This window comes from Octodon degus, unplaced genomic scaffold, assembly GCF_000260255.1.
Source record: "Octodon degus isolate 3935 unplaced genomic scaffold, OctDeg1.0 scaffold00065, whole genome shotgun sequence".
Taxonomy (NCBI): domain Eukaryota; kingdom Metazoa; phylum Chordata; class Mammalia; order Rodentia; family Octodontidae; genus Octodon; species Octodon degus.
This window is the reverse complement of record NW_004524641.1, coordinates 11,271,503-11,286,348: the sequence shown is the minus strand read 5'-3', so window position 1 is coordinate 11,286,348 and position 14,846 is coordinate 11,271,503. Positions and strand designations below refer to the sequence as shown.

At 37.8% G+C, this 14,846-nt stretch overlaps 1 protein-coding gene across 5 annotated transcripts in view; it reads right to left on the bottom strand.

The window, feature by feature from the left end:
* Positions 1-14,846, bottom strand: part of LOC101562876 (bile salt export pump) — a 67,875-nt gene that overhangs the window by 39,494 nt on the left and 13,535 nt on the right. For 3 of the 5 annotated variants that reach the window (XM_023719104.1, XM_023719102.1, XM_023719105.1), the window contains exons 2-5: positions 13,210-13,312; positions 12,026-12,047; positions 9,326-9,377; positions 8,284-8,522 (exon numbers count right to left, since the gene is read on the bottom strand). In XM_023719104.1, the coding sequence (XP_023574872.1) occupies positions 8,284-8,522; positions 9,326-9,377; positions 12,026-12,047; positions 13,210-13,285 (389 nt within the window). In that variant the 5' untranslated portion in view covers positions 13,286-13,312. The other 2 variants (XM_023719103.1, XM_023719106.1) reach the window with 2 other exon arrangements.

Here is a 14,846-nt window from a genome sequence, read left to right as displayed (position 1 = left end):
TTAGGATAGATATATAGTTGCATTCTCTTATTGAATAGAATGATTTGTCCTAATGGTGTTTGTAAATAGGATCACAAGTCCACTTCTTGTACAGCAATTAACCCCTAAGAAGAATATATGCAGTGTATTATTTGTTGAAACTGTACTTCCGATTTGATTTGAAACTGTCTCGTTGCTATCTGTTTATAAATAAAACTTTGAAAAAAAATATTTCAGCTGTCTCTAATAATCACAAATTTGTCTTTGAAAAAGCTATACTAAAATTTAACGGAATAATTTCACCTTGAAATTTTATCTTCAAATGACAAATCCCACCGTTACAGTTTTCATTCAGGATTTAACCAGCAAGATTTTATGACAATCAAAACTCAAATAAAACATACTTCATATCAATGGAAAAAAAAAAAAAAGAAATCAAGGCAGCCATGACTGTGCAGTTAAAGACACTAATAGAAGAAGACTTCCAGAACCGCTTCAGGAAGTGGCAAGAATGATGGCATAAGTGTGTTCATAGTCAGGGGTGTGTGTGTGTGTGTCTGTGTGTGTGTGTCTGTGTGTGTGTCTGTGTCTGTGTGTATGTGTGGCACATGGATTGAACTCACAGCTTAATGCATGCTAGGCAAACACTTAATCACTGAACCTCCAAGTCTAACTCAGCCTAATTCTTGATTTACATTATCTCTTGATGCTGAAACGCTATTGATGACTTTCATCAATAGCTTGTTGCTTTCCACTGCTAAATAAGATGTTATGGATAGATGTATTATAGTTTGTTTAAGCCATCTGCTCATTAGGGAATGCCTGAGTTGTTTCCAAACTTCCTTATTACAATTAAAGTCACTATAAATATTTGTGCACAAAATTTTCCACAGAAACTCTAACATTTTGCATTCTTTCCAGCATCTTCCACATCTTCATTTAGAATTTTCACTATTTTTTATTTTAGTTATATGTTAAGACATAACAGGATATAACTACAGCAATTTTTTCTCTTTAAAAATTATCTTCATAAAATTCAACACAAGAATAGAATCTTAAAAGCTGTTATGGAAAAAGAAACAAAATCACATATAAAAATAAGGCCATCAGTCTCACATCTGACTTCTCAGCACAAACCCTCAAGTCAAGGAGAGTTTGGAGTAAAATATTTTAAGTCCTAAAGGAAAACAACCTTCCATCCTGACTGTTGTACCCTGAAAAACTATCTTTCAAAACTGATGGAGAAATAAGATACATCCATGACAAAGAACAGCTAAGAAAATTTATGGCCACCAAACCAGCACTCAAAAATGTTTTGTAGGACACTCTACAGACAGATAAAAAGGACTTCAACTCCATGAATCCCAACAGAAGGAATCTACCTGGCAAGGTGGACAATTAAACAGAGGAGAAAAAGGAAAAGTGGGAGAGCCAACAACAGGGAAATAACATGATGAGGATAAGCCAATACATATTATTATAACCATCAATGCTAATGGTCTCAGTTCACCAATCAAAAGACATAGACTGGCAGAATGTACGAAAAAGTGAGATACAACAATATGCTGCATATAAGAAACACATTTAATTCAAAAAGAAATTCATAGACTGGAATTCAAAGGATAGAAAACAATACTCCATGAAACAGGAATGCAGAAAGAAAGCAGGGGCAGCTGTTCTATTTGCAGATAAAGTAAATTTCAAGCCAAGTCTGATTAAGAAAGACAAAGAAGTTTACTGCATCCTTATAAAGGGAACAATTGCAGAGGAAAGCACACACACACACACACACACACACACATACATGAAAAAAAAATCAGTGCACCCAACTATATAAAACAAACATTAATGGGCATAAAAAATCAAATAAGCACTAATGCACTAATACAATTGGACTGGAGTATCTAAATACAGCACTGTCACAAAAAAAATCAACTAGACAAAAATAATGAAATATTAGAACTGAACTAAGCCTGTGAACAATGGACTTGATAGATGTCTCCAGAGTGTTCCACCCCACAACATTAGAATACACTTTCTTCTCAGTTGTACACAAAATGCTCTCCAAAACAGACCACAATACTAGCTCATAGAATATGCTTAAGTAAATGTAAAGGAATTGAAATTATCCAATACATATTATCATACCATAGTGCAATGAAGTTGGAAATCAATAGCCAGAGAAATCACAAGAACTTCATAAACATATGGAATTGAAATAGCACCCTCCTGAGAAACCAGTAGGTCTCATATGAATTTTTTTTTTTTTCTGGAACTGGGGATTGAACTCAGGACCTTGCGCTTGCCAGGCAAGCACTTATTCCACTGAGCTATCTCCCTGGCCCCTCACATATGAAATTAAAGAAGAAATTAGACAGTCTCTACAATTAAATGATAATGACAGTACAAGATACTAGAACTTATAGGACACAGTGGAAGCAGTCCTAAAAAGGAAATTCATAGCACTGAATTCCCATATCAGGAAAACTGAACAAGTACAAATAAACAACTTCATGGTAAACTCAAAACTTCTGGAAAAAGAGTAACAAGCTAAGTCAAAAGCTCATATGAGGGAGGAAATTATAAAGATCATAGCATAAATGAAAACATTGGTAACTAAAAAAATGATACAAAGAAACAATGAATCAAAGAGTTGGTTCTTTGAAAGGTTAAACAAAATTGATAATCTCTTATCCAACCTCATCCAAGTAAAGGAAAGAAAAGACTCAATTCCACACAATTAGGAATGAAAAGGATGAAATCATAACAGAACTTGCAGAAATCCAGAAGATCATCTACATCTACCTTGAAATTTTGAAATCTAATAAGATGGAAAATGCACAAGAAATGGAAAGATTCCTAGATACATATGAATTACCAAAGATGAATCAAGAAGATATAAAAATTCTAAATAAACTGATAACAACTGATGAAATGGAAGTTGTAATTAAAAGCCTATCAATAGAGGCTGAGGAGATAGCTCGGTGATCTAAGCACAAGGTTCTGAGTTCGATCCCTGGTACTGCATTCCATGCCAGCCTACATATCATGTCAGCCCAAAACCAGGTGTGGTGGCACATGCCTGTAATACCAGCACTGGGGAGGCTGAGACAGGAGGATCACTATGAGTCCAAACTGAGTAACAAGACCCTGTATCAAAAAAAAAAAAAAAACAACTACCAACAAAGAAAAGCTGAGGCCCTAATGAATTCATTGCTGAATTCAACAAGAAATTTAGAAGACCTAACACCAGTACTTCTCAAACTGTTTAATGAAATTGAAAGAGAAGCAATAGTCCCGAATTCATTCCTGGAAGCAAGAACTACACTGACACCAAAACTGGAGAAGGGTCCAACTAACAAAGACAATTACAGGTCAATCTCCCTAATGAACATAGATGCAAAAATCCTCGATAAGATACTATCAAACCATCAGTAAATTATCAAGAAGGTTATACACTATGACTAAGTAAGATTCATGCTAGACATGCAGGTATGATTGAACATACATAAATCAATAAATGTAATATACCATATTAACAGAGTCAAGGCAAAATCATATAATCATCTTAATAGATGTAGAAAAAGCTTTTGACAAAGTCCAACACACATTTATGATTTTAAAAAACAACTACAGAAATTTGGAGTAGTCTTTATCTCAATCAGATTAAATCTATCTATGACAAATAAACAGCCAACACCATAATAAATGTACAAAAACTGGAAATTTTCACTCTAAAATCAAGAACAAGACTGGGATAGCCAAGTGGTTAAGGTATTGGACTTAAGATCCAATAGATGTATCTGCATGGGTTCAAGCCCCACTCCTGGTAGATGGGTTTCAGGGTTGCATTTTGGGGCAAGGGAGGTAACTCAGTAGAATAAGTACTTACCTAGCAAGAATAAGGTCCTGAGTTCAAACCCTGGTACTAGGGGAAAAAAAAAAAACAAGACAAGGATGTCCCCTGTCACCACTCTCATTCAACATAGTCCTGGAAACTTTAGCCAGAGCAATTAGACTAGAGAAAGAAATGAAAGGAAAAACAGTAGGAAAGGAAGAAGTTAAGTTATCATTGTTTGCAGATGACATGATACTCTACATAAAAGACTCTCAAAACTCCACTAAAAAAATTGCTAGATTTAATAAACAAATTTAGTAGCATAGCTGGATACAAAGCCAACACTTAAAAATCAACAGCTTTTCTATACATGAATAGCAAACCCACTGAGAAAGAGACCAGGGAAACAACACCTTTCACAATAACATCCAAAAGAATGAAATATTTAGGAATCATTTTAATGAAGGGTGTAAAAGACATATACATTGAAAGCTACAGCATTCTGAAAAAGGAAATTGAAGAGGATATCAGAAAATTAAAAGATATCCTTTGCTCTTGGTTATTAAGAACCAATATAGTAAAAAGGGCCATATTTCCAAAACTGTTATACAGATTTAATGCAATTCTAATCAAAATTCCAATAGTAAGGGGCTTGCTGGTTAGCTCAGTTGTTTAAAGTGCTTGTTTGGGCAAACTCAGTTAGACATGGGGGACCGTGGTTCGATCCCCAGCTCCACATACCACACCAGACCTGCCCTTAAGGCAGGCTGAGCCAGCCACAAAAAAAAAAAAAAGTCCTTCTGGGCTGGAGATATAGCTCAGTGGCATAAGCACCTGCCTAGCAAGTGCAAGGTCCCAAGTTCAATCCCCGGTACTGAAAAAAAAAAAAAAATCCAATAGTATATCTCAGAGAACTTGAGAAAACAATCCTAAAATTAATTTGGAACCAAAAGAGACCTACATTGGCAAAAGCAATTCTGGACAACAAAGGTAAGACAAGAGCATCACAATCTCCTGACTTGTGCTGCAACTTCTCTTGCCTTTTGAATTATGCTCTTTGTTATTTCCTATATGTTACTTCTGGAGGTATTAAAATATTTCAAGCTTGCATAACTAGAAAATCTTACTTTTAGTTTTCAAAGGTATATTTGCTAAGTGTAAAATTCAAAGAGGACATATTTTTTCTTTTCTTTGAGTCCTTTAATTAATCTAGTTTCTTACACACTTGGTCCTTTTTTTTTTTTTCTTTCTAATGTGGAATAAGGTGTTATTTAATTTTGTTCTTCCATAGCTAATATTTTTTATGTATATGCTTCAATTATTTTTTTCTTTATAATAAGTTTTAGACAATTTCATTTTTGTGTATCTTGGTATGATTTTATTTAAATTTCTTGTACAAAAGGTTCATTTTTCTTGGAAATGTGGTATTACAAGTTGAACTAAATTCAGAAATTTTAAATTTTTAAATATTTATTGCCTACTCCTTTCTACTTTGAGAATTCTAATTATATGAATATAAGTTTATTGGTTTTGACACAGTGAACTATTATGACTGATCTGTAAATTCTTTCTTCATTTTTATTTTGGACAATTTTTATTGTTATATTCATTTATGTTTGTAAATAATTTATTTCAATTTGCAATCTATTAAAAATTAAAAGAAAAAAATTTCCTCACTTGAAATTATACTATAAAGCTACTGTGATAAAACAGCTTGGTACTGGAAAAAAAATAAATAAAAAATAGACCGAAAGATCAATGGAACAGATTAGAAGATGCAGAAACAACTCCAGATATACTCAGCCAACTTATCCTTGAAAAAGGTGTCAAACACATTCCTTAGAAGAAAGCCTCTTTAATAAAAGGTGCTGGAAAGAGGGGCTCTGCACATGGCCAAAGATTGAAATTGGACCCCTATCATTCACCATGCACTAAAGTAAATTTTAAATGAATCAAAGATCTAAATATTAAAACAGAGACATTAAATCTGCTGTGTGTAGAATAGGTAAAACTCTTAAAGACATCGATGTAGGCAAAGACTTTGTGAATAAAACCTCAATTACACAGAAATTACCACAAAGAATCATCAACTGGGATCTCAGCAAAAGAAACCACCAACAGAGTGAAAAGCCAACCCACAACGTGAGGGAAAATGTTTGCCAGCTGTTCCTCAGATACAGGATTACTATCCGGAACATACAAAGAAGTGAAAAAAAACCCACAAAAACACAAAGAATCAGGCCTCCCCAATTCACAAATGGGCATGTAAGACAAATACACACTTCTTAGATAATGAAATATAAGCAGCAAACAAATATATGAAAAAATGTTCAACATTACTGGTCATTCAAGGGATGTAAAGTAAAACAACACTGAGATTCTATCTCACTCTGGAAAGAGGTGAGATTATTATTTCTGTTATCAAGAAATCAACTGGGGCCAGAGAGATGGCTCAGTAGAATAGGCGCTTCCCTGGCAAGTGCAAGGGCCTGAGTTCAATCCCCGGTTCCACCAAAAATAAAAAAAAGAGAAAGAAATCAACCGATAGCAAATGTTGGTGGGGCTGTGGAGAAAAGGGAATCCTTCTCCAGTGTTGGTAGGAATGCAGACTGGTGCAACCACTGTGAAAATCTGTGTGGAGATTCCTTAAAACACTGGGATTAGAGGTCCCATTCAACCCAACTATTCCCCTTTTAGGTATTTTTACAAAAAAATTGAAGACATCATACCACAGCAATATATGCGCACCCATGTTTATAGCAGCAGGATTTGTAATAGATCTTAGAAACAATCCAAATGCTCATCAAAGACTGGATAAAAAAGATGTTAGGGCCAGCCTGATAGCTCAGCAGACTAAAGCACCTGCTTAGGCAGAGCGCAGCAGCAGGGGTTTGATCCCCAGTTTGCGGTGCCAGCCCTGCCTGTTGAGCATGCTGAACCAGCAATTGAGGCAGGGTGTGGTGGTGCATGCTTGTAATTCCAGCGTTTTGGGAAGCTGAAAACAGGAGAATCACTACAAGTCTAATCTACATAGTGAGACCCTGTAGACCCAGTAGACCCTGTCCTAAATACAAAAAAAAAAAAAAAAAAAAAAAAAACCCAAGAACAAAAACATGTGTGCTTTTTATATAATGGAGTACTACTCAGTCTTAAAGAAGAATAAACTGGAGACTTTTATAGTGGGACATGATCAAGGCTTGATATATGCATATATGGAAATGGTACACTGAATCCGTTAATTTGCACAATTAATATTTATTGATAATAATAAAACAAAAAGAATGAAAACACCTTCAGGTAAGGTGGCACCAACAGAAAATTATTAACAAATCTACTCTTATCAGGAAAAAAATGGCAACTTAATGAAGGAGTGAATTAAAAAGCTCTCCAAGGAATAATATCACAGAAGACTATTGGTGATCTAGAAAGACTTACTCATAGACTGAATCAAGCATATCAAAAATTATAAAAATGAAGGTGAGAGGGGCTGGTGAGATGGCTCAGTGGTCTAAAGCACCTACTTAGAACAAGCTAAGCCAAGCAAAGCACAGGGACCTCGGTTCAATCCCCCAGCACCACATGCCAGCCCGCCCGCCCCCTGGTGGGCTGAGCTGGCCACACACAAAATAAATAAATAAATAAATAAATAAATATTTTTTTAAAAATGAAGGTGAGAAATATAAATTCATTGAGGAGAACATTTCAAATGCCTTCAAGCAGGATGTGCCCTACCCTTGAATCTTGAACTTGACTGCTATAAGGATTCATACGTGCAAATGAGCTTGTCCTGAACCTGAGGTGGCGTGAGTCAGACCGCAGAGTCCGTGCATGAGTCTCCCTGTAGGCTACGGACGCACTGATTACACACAGTAGCTCCTCAGGTGTGGTGCAGGTGGAATAGTAGCTTAGTGACTATGCCTGGCTAGTCCTGGCTATTAAGGCACAGCCACCCCTGTTCACAGCCCCACACCTCCTACCCATGGAAACTCAACTACTGGATATGGCCAGTGACTCCTGCACCAGCCAAGGCAGCCTGCTCATAAAACTCCTTGCACAGGAAGATGCTTGGGACCAGTGTACCATAAGCTGTAGCCACAAAGCTAAGGAGAAGGAAGTTGATGTGGGGAAGAAAGAGGAACTATTGTGAGACTCAGATGAAACTCCTGGGCCACCACCACAGTAGCATAAAATATAAGCAGCATGTGCTTCAGCCTGTAGTTGACAGTATGTTGAAATTTTGGTGCTGTATTTGATGAACAATTTTGAATTTTGTTTGTTAAGACTTTAAAACCTGGTAAGTTGAAAAAAAACCTGAGGGCAGAGTAATTTCTAGAACTATGGGTAATGTTTTGTTCCTTATATTACATACCACTCCAGTCAACTAATAATGTCCCCTGTATACATCTTGAATTATAATTTAAAATATAAGAAAAAAGTAAAAAAAAAAAATTTTGAAAGTGGCCTACCCACAACGTGTTCCATTTGTCACATTCTGGTAAAGGGAGCTGTTGATCCACACTATGGTGTTATTCACACATGCTTTTCCTGGAATCTTGAGTTCTTGTATTTCAGTGTCATACTCAATAAAAGCATCAGTCATTAAACCAAATATGAGAATCATTCCTGGCTGGGCCAGCCCATGGAGCAACGCACACAAACTCCCAACGAGCATCAGGCAGATGTCAGTCCATGTGGAGAACCGGAACTTGAAAAACAAAGAGTTCAGAGATCATCCATTACCCAAAAGCAGGTGAAGCAGGAGTATAATTTAATTTTAGTGACTGGATTTTAATAAATGTGTAGTTCTCAACACCAAATGTTATGGGAATCACCTTAGCTAAGCGGTACAGTTCACGCTCATTCTTTTGAATTAATGATTAATAATAATAATATCAATGATAATAATTAGTGATTCATTGAAATTCAAAAATTATCTAAAACATTAAACTCTTACATGGTTAGATATGGTTCTTTCTGTCCTAATCTCAAAATTCCCTTTACCTCAGAAGCTGATTTTAGTGTTTCGCTACCCACCCACGGCTCAAGGGAAATCCTCACACGATGGGTGCCACGGACAAGTGAACAGGGGCAGTGGACAAAGCAGTAACCTGGCTCTCAGGACTGGTAATGACAATGAAGAGCGCCTGTGCCTGCTTTTGCCTTGTGCAAGTTGGCAGCAGGTGGTGGGGGAATAAGTATGTAGACTATGGAATTTCTGAAATCTTTTCACAAAACTTAATATTAATGGTGTGGCTACTGTGACACTTTCTTTACTGAAATGATAACCTTGAAGATTGCTTTCTAGCAGATTTTGCTGCTCTATTGGACAGAATATGTGCGTTTAGTTAATAACAGATTTCTAACCAGTATTCAGCATGTCACCACATAGGTGAAGTTTATGACTGAGTCAGCGATCACTGATTAAACCCTACTGAGATGGCTAAAGAGTCAGCGCTTCCTTCATGCTCTGGGTGGTCCCAATGCTATACCAATCAGGAGTCTTATTACCAGTTGAAAGAAGCCAACTTGAACACCACCACCTTTCTTCTTATCTTGCGGCCTGCAAAAAGCAGAAATTTAAAGACCATCCATTCCAAAGCAGTGAGAAATTCTTTTTACGTGCTGCTTTATGAGTCATTCTTTAGTAAGAAAGCCCCATTGGCTGGGAAATAATGCCCAAACTCAGTATCTTGAAAATAGCCTTTTATTCTTATAGAGATTTCAGTAGAGCTATTTGTTACATTCAGTAGAGATTTAGTTAAGATTTTGTTATTGTTGTTGGAGAGGTACTGGGGGAAATTTTAAAGTCCTTGGTACTTCCAATTATGCCAACCATTAGCTATGGCCTTCAGCTATGACCCTTGGCCTACTTATATTTCCTTGTGGGTAAAGTAAGGTGATTAGTTGATGTGAAATCTTCCTTCTAGTACTGGTAAGCTTGACAATCACATTAAATAGTTTTGATAAATTAGAAAACTCAAGAACACATCCATAATTTCCTTAAGATTGAATTTCCTTGGTGTTGTTACTCATTTCCTTTCTCATAAGGTCATGCTTGACTTGTCTTTGACTTCTTCAACTCCAGGCATCAATTAGATACACTGAGTCACCCGTTCCTGGAAACCTCAGACCTTGGTGTCACCAGGAACTACTACATCCCAGAACATTTTTAATTCCATTGACACTCTGAAGCTGACCACCATCCTACTTCCTCAGTTCTTTCCCTCTTCCACATCCCTTTGTCTAATTCAATTAGACCTCAATCCTTTTAATCCTCCACTTACTGACAATCACTACACCCCAAGATCTTTTTCTTTCCTTGTGCCCCCCAAGCATTATTGCCCAGCATCCCCAATCCTTTTCCTAAAACCCATCCTCAGAGACTCTATATCTGCAACCATCCAGCTGTTTGCACTTCTCCTTATGCAGGCTGCTGGGCCTGCTGGAGACAACCTAAGCACCACATGGACGGTAGCCAACGCACGCAGTGTGAATCCTTCGACTGCCCTGATCTTCCTTCCCATCCTGAGTAGAATCTCAAGTCCTTATTGAGAGCTCACTTAAGGTTCCTCCTGGTGTGGCCCCACTAGCTCTTGAATCAGGTCTTCTACTTTACCGTCCTCCAGTTCTCGACATCCAGTTACCTGGCTTCTTGATGAATTTTGTCCACATTAAATGTGTTCCCACCACTGGATGCTTGCACTTGTGAGTCAGTCTCTCAAATTGCTTTCTTCAGACACCACAGGGACAGCTACCCTCACATCTTTCAATCTTCCCTCCAAAGTTACCTCAAAAGAGCCTTCCCTGGCCAGGTTCTTTAAAATTTCAACTTCTTACTATTTCTTATCTGCATTTTCCTTTTTACTGTTCTTCCTTAGAAAATAATAAATTATCATTAGCTACTGTACTGCATGTTTATGGTGTTTACTATATCTCTCTTTACTAAAATGCTCTCTGCAAAGGCAGAGACTTTTGCCTATTTTGATCATTTCTTTGCCTGTTTTTTTCTTTTCTGGACCCTCAGCACCCGTACTAGTGCCTGACACTTTGAAAACATTCAATGAATATTTGTGAAATGAACAAATAAATAAATGAACTAATGGATGTGTGTTCTCCAGCTCGACTCACAATGTTGAATTTCATCCCTCTGCAGATCACTCATATCCCCCTTAGCAGCTGTGTCAAACCTTTACTATGAGTTTTGCATTTCACAGTCACCTCCTCTGAGAACAGAAGAACTCCCTCAACTCTCTACTCATGCTAGTGTTGCCAATTAACCACATCTGTGTCATTTTCTTTCCTGATCAGTGAAGAAAGTGTAATTTCTTTTTGTTGTTGTTGTTTTGTTTGTTTGTTTGTTTGTTTGTTGTATTTTAGGGAAGGATCTACAGGGTATTCAGGGGTTAACTACTAGATCAGACTTGTAGTGATCTGACTGTTTACAGGCTCCCAAGAAGTAGGATTACAGGTGTGTGCCACCACACCCAGTCTTAATTGCTGTCTCAGCACACCCTGGGGGCAGGGCCGGCACAGCAGGCCTGGGTTTCAAACCCCTGGCCCCTGCACCTGCTTGCAGGTGCTTTAATCCATGGAGCTATTTGGCGGGCCTGAAAGTGTAGTTCTTTAACCCCAGGCTGACCTCATCATTTCTAGCCCAAAGCTAATCTTATCATTACCACCTCCACCTCCTTCGTTCCAGGAAGTACTTACAATTTCTTAAATGTCTAAAATTCCTCCCTTTCCACCCACCTTCATATCAGAACTCATCTAGAGCCTCCCTTCTGTCTTCCAAATTATACCTCTTCATACCAAAGAGTGATTGGTTGGCAACTGTCTTGTATGAGAATTTGAACCAAACTAAAGAGAAATGCCTCATAACTACATTGTAGGTTTCTACTATTCACCTGTAGGAAGAATTTGTGGTTTGGGGATCTTGTGCCCATGAAATCACAGATATTATCCAATATTTCCCCTGCCCATGAGGCCAAGAGTTCTGTGGTATTCCTAGATGCAATGGGAGATTTAGCCATAATCCAAAAAGGACATTTCAAAAAGTTTTAGCATCACATTTAGTAGTAAGAGAAGAAGAATGGTTTGTGTGCACCCTTTTATAATAAATATAATGTGCACACAAATATTTTTTGCCTTTACAAAAATATTGTAGAATTATTCTAGAAAAGATGCTGCATTATTGAAATTGTCACTTACCTTGTTTTTTTATCATTGTCATCTGTGAGATAAAAGCAATGCATAAAAGAAATTAGTATTAATGATAAAATATAACGTACTTATTAATAACATTGCTCTGAAAATTTCTATAGAGTACTTTTATTTATGGAGTGTTGCTAGTTAATTGTTTGTCTTTCCTCTTTTAGGGTTTTCTTGTTCCCTATGTGTACGTTCAACATATATTACAGAAAATATAGTTTTCAATCCCAGGACTGTGGCCTTCACTACATTTCCAGACTTTTCTCCAAAATATTTGTATCCTATAGATATCAAAAGGAGACCAACATTTCTAAATTGTCTAATGAAAATATGCATTCCTTTATCTATTTAATAGTTCACAAATTAGCTGGGCAATGTCATTAACACTTCAGTGGAAGGTAAAGGCGTGAGCTGACGTCACTTTGTTTCCTCCAGTACAGGTCAGAGCAGATGTAGCACAGGAGGCAAGAGTGGGCCTCCAGGGGCACAGGGGCGGGAAAGCACAGGGAAATGGGCCCTGAAGTATTTTGCTTTCCACGACCATGGATGCCTCATCCTGGTTCCCCTAATATTTTAGCAAATGGAAATAAGAATGAGACAGAACTCAATTAGAATTATGGCTCCATTAATTATCGCTCATGTGACCTTTCCCAAGTTTTACAAAAGTTATCCAAGTCTCAGTTTCTTCATCTGTAAAATGCTGAGCCACAAGATTTAAAAATAAAATGGTAGCTTAGAATCTCACACATCTGCAACATGCCAAACCCAAGCGCCACAGGGCCCTTCCACACGATGCGTTCTGACCTGCAGAGGCCTGGCACGGCTCTGCCCAAGCTGCCGCGCTCACTTAATGAGCGCCCTGGCATTGCTGTGCTCAGTAACAACACCGGGAGAAAATCGGTAATAACAGCCAGCGCGGGGACAACCCTACTCTTCCTAGGAAGGGGACTTGTGAGAGTTTCTTCCTGTCATCTACACTTTGTGTGTTCTCTCACCTACATCTTTGATTCAGAACAGCATGTGGATTGTGGAGAGAGTCACGCGGTTGCGTGTTGAACGCATGCCCAGTAAGGTCCTACGTGTCACTGCTGATTTTTCTCTGCTCCTTGAAATTCCAAAAACTTGTCCTACTTTTGTGTTTGTCTCTCTTTGTACAAGAAGCATTAAGAAAAAAGGTCACATACTTGATCTGTCAGATTCAAAAGCGTAATTCTCCTCTCCAAATTTCTTCACACTGCGAAGAATTACTGAGTCCGACATGGTAATTACAATCTGTAGTCAACAGCCCTACAAAATAAAATAAAATATTTATTGCAGTTATTGCCTTTTTTCTTCTTTTTAACCAAAGCAGCCAAATAAAAGAACAATTCGGTTCAAGAAATGTTTTACTAATCATTCTCAAGCAAAAGTAGGTTTTAATAGGCTAGTAACTCAAAGAAAGAGCCTAATTATTAGGAAAGATAAACAGAAACCATTAGCGATGGCCTTCTCTAGTTTGTAGATGGACAAAGGCTATATATTCATTTGATCGTTCTGCTTATTTGTGCTTATTTATTTTTAATGACTTTGTACAAAACCCATAAGAAGCGCAAACCAAATGGTGACATTTTCGCATCCAGGAAGTTGACGAATGAATGCCATTTACATGCTGCTGAGTAACATCTGGTGCACCTTTGGAAACACAGCCCAACCTAAGACGGGCTCCCTAGGACCAAGGAAGCAGATGAAGAGCAGGTTCCAAGTAAAATATTAATATCTGCCGGACAATGGCTACTATATTCACAGAGGAAAATAATCTCTAAAGGAAAAACTTCAGGGTAATTCTAGAACTTTAGAGTTAGCATAGATATTCTGCTTTACTAACTTTCTATGCTTTGAATAAACAGCAATGAGAGATAACAGTCTCTGTTCTTCTTTTTAGGAAAAAATGCAATCAGACCTAAATCAATAAAACTAAATGTGTCTTGAAGCAGACATGGAAGAGAAGTATTAGGGCAAGCAGAGCCCAGAAGAAGCTGCTGTTTTTACCTCAAGTATAGGGATGTGAGACTTTAGACCTGCAAGGACTGAGTGCCCCACACTAGGTGGGGACAGGGAACCCCTCAATCCTTCTCAGAGGCTACGAGGAAAAGCTCCTGATTTCACCTACGTGGAATCGCAAAAGAGGAACATAGAGAATGATAAAGATATAATAACTAAAAAAATAATTGCTAGGAGTTTTCAACCTGATTCCTCAAATTAACAGTAAACTCTTGGGCCAGGGAGATAGCCCAGTAGAATAAGTGCTTGCCTGGCAAGTGAAGGGCCTGAGTTCAATCTCCAGTTCGGGGGAAAAAAAAAAAAAAAAAAAACAGTAAACCCCAAGACTTATCAGGATAAAGAAAACTCATTCAAAACCAGAGGCTGGGGAGACAGCTAAGCAGCATAAGTGCCTTCCTGGCATATTCAAGGTCCCAAGTTCAACCCCCACTACCACAAAAAACAAACAAACAAACAAAAAAACCAACAAAACATATATACATTATATTGAAATATTAAAGAATCAAGAATAGGGCCAGCCAGATAGTTAGCAGACTAAAGCACCTGCTTAGGCAGGCTAAAGGACCAGGGTTTGATCCCTGGTATGCCGTGCCAGCCCCAGCCTTAGCCCCAGGGTGCACTGAGAGGTGACAGACTGGAAGTGGTGGCACACACCTGTAATCCCAACACTTGGAAGACTGAGTTGGGAGGATCATTTTGAGTTTGAGACCAGCCTAGACTACAAAGTGAGCTCAAGGCCAGCCTAAACTGCATAGCAAGACCTGTCTCAAAAAGAAAAAAA